Consider the following 422-nt stretch of genomic DNA (forward strand, 5'->3'; position numbering starts at 1 on the left):
CCGGTCCTGGTCAGTGCCGTGCGCGCACCCGCGGACACGCACACACACATACAGATAGAGACCGGGAGGTGCACGGAGATACAGCTCCGTACGGGCCGCGGACACACCGCCGCGCTGAGCTACCCGCCCCACCCGGTGCCCCCGAGGGCTCTGCGGTTCCGTGCCCGCCGCCCGGTGGCTCTGAGCGACGGGCGGCATGCTGGGGGACCGGGAATGTCTCTCGTTGCAGGACCAGGACCGGGAACGCCTCAATGCAGCGTTCGCTTCCATTGTGAATTTGATGAGAGGAGTCTCAAAGGAATGCGAGGTGAGGGTCAGCCCCGGAACCGCCCGAAGGGGAATGCTCAGGATGTGCCTGCCAGAGGCCTCGCTACTTGTACTGCAAAAATTGGGCTTCAGGTTTGCTCGTTGTATGGCAAGGG

The 422-nt window shown here is 64.2% G+C and overlaps 1 protein-coding gene across 1 annotated transcript in view; it reads left to right on the forward strand.

The window, feature by feature from the left end:
• The first annotated feature begins 26 nt into the window (after positions 1-26).
• AKIP1 (A-kinase interacting protein 1) overlaps positions 27-422 on the forward strand; it is a 4834-nt gene continuing 4438 nt past the window's right edge. The window contains exon 1 of the mRNA XM_005426460.3: positions 27-307. Within this exon, the coding sequence (XP_005426517.1) occupies positions 197-307 (111 nt within the window). The 5' untranslated portion in view covers positions 27-196. The remainder of the gene's footprint in view (positions 308-422) is intronic.

This window comes from Geospiza fortis, unplaced genomic scaffold (assembly GCF_000277835.1).
Source record: "Geospiza fortis unplaced genomic scaffold, GeoFor_1.0 scaffold450, whole genome shotgun sequence".
Lineage (NCBI taxonomy): Eukaryota > Metazoa > Chordata > Aves > Passeriformes > Thraupidae > Geospiza > Geospiza fortis.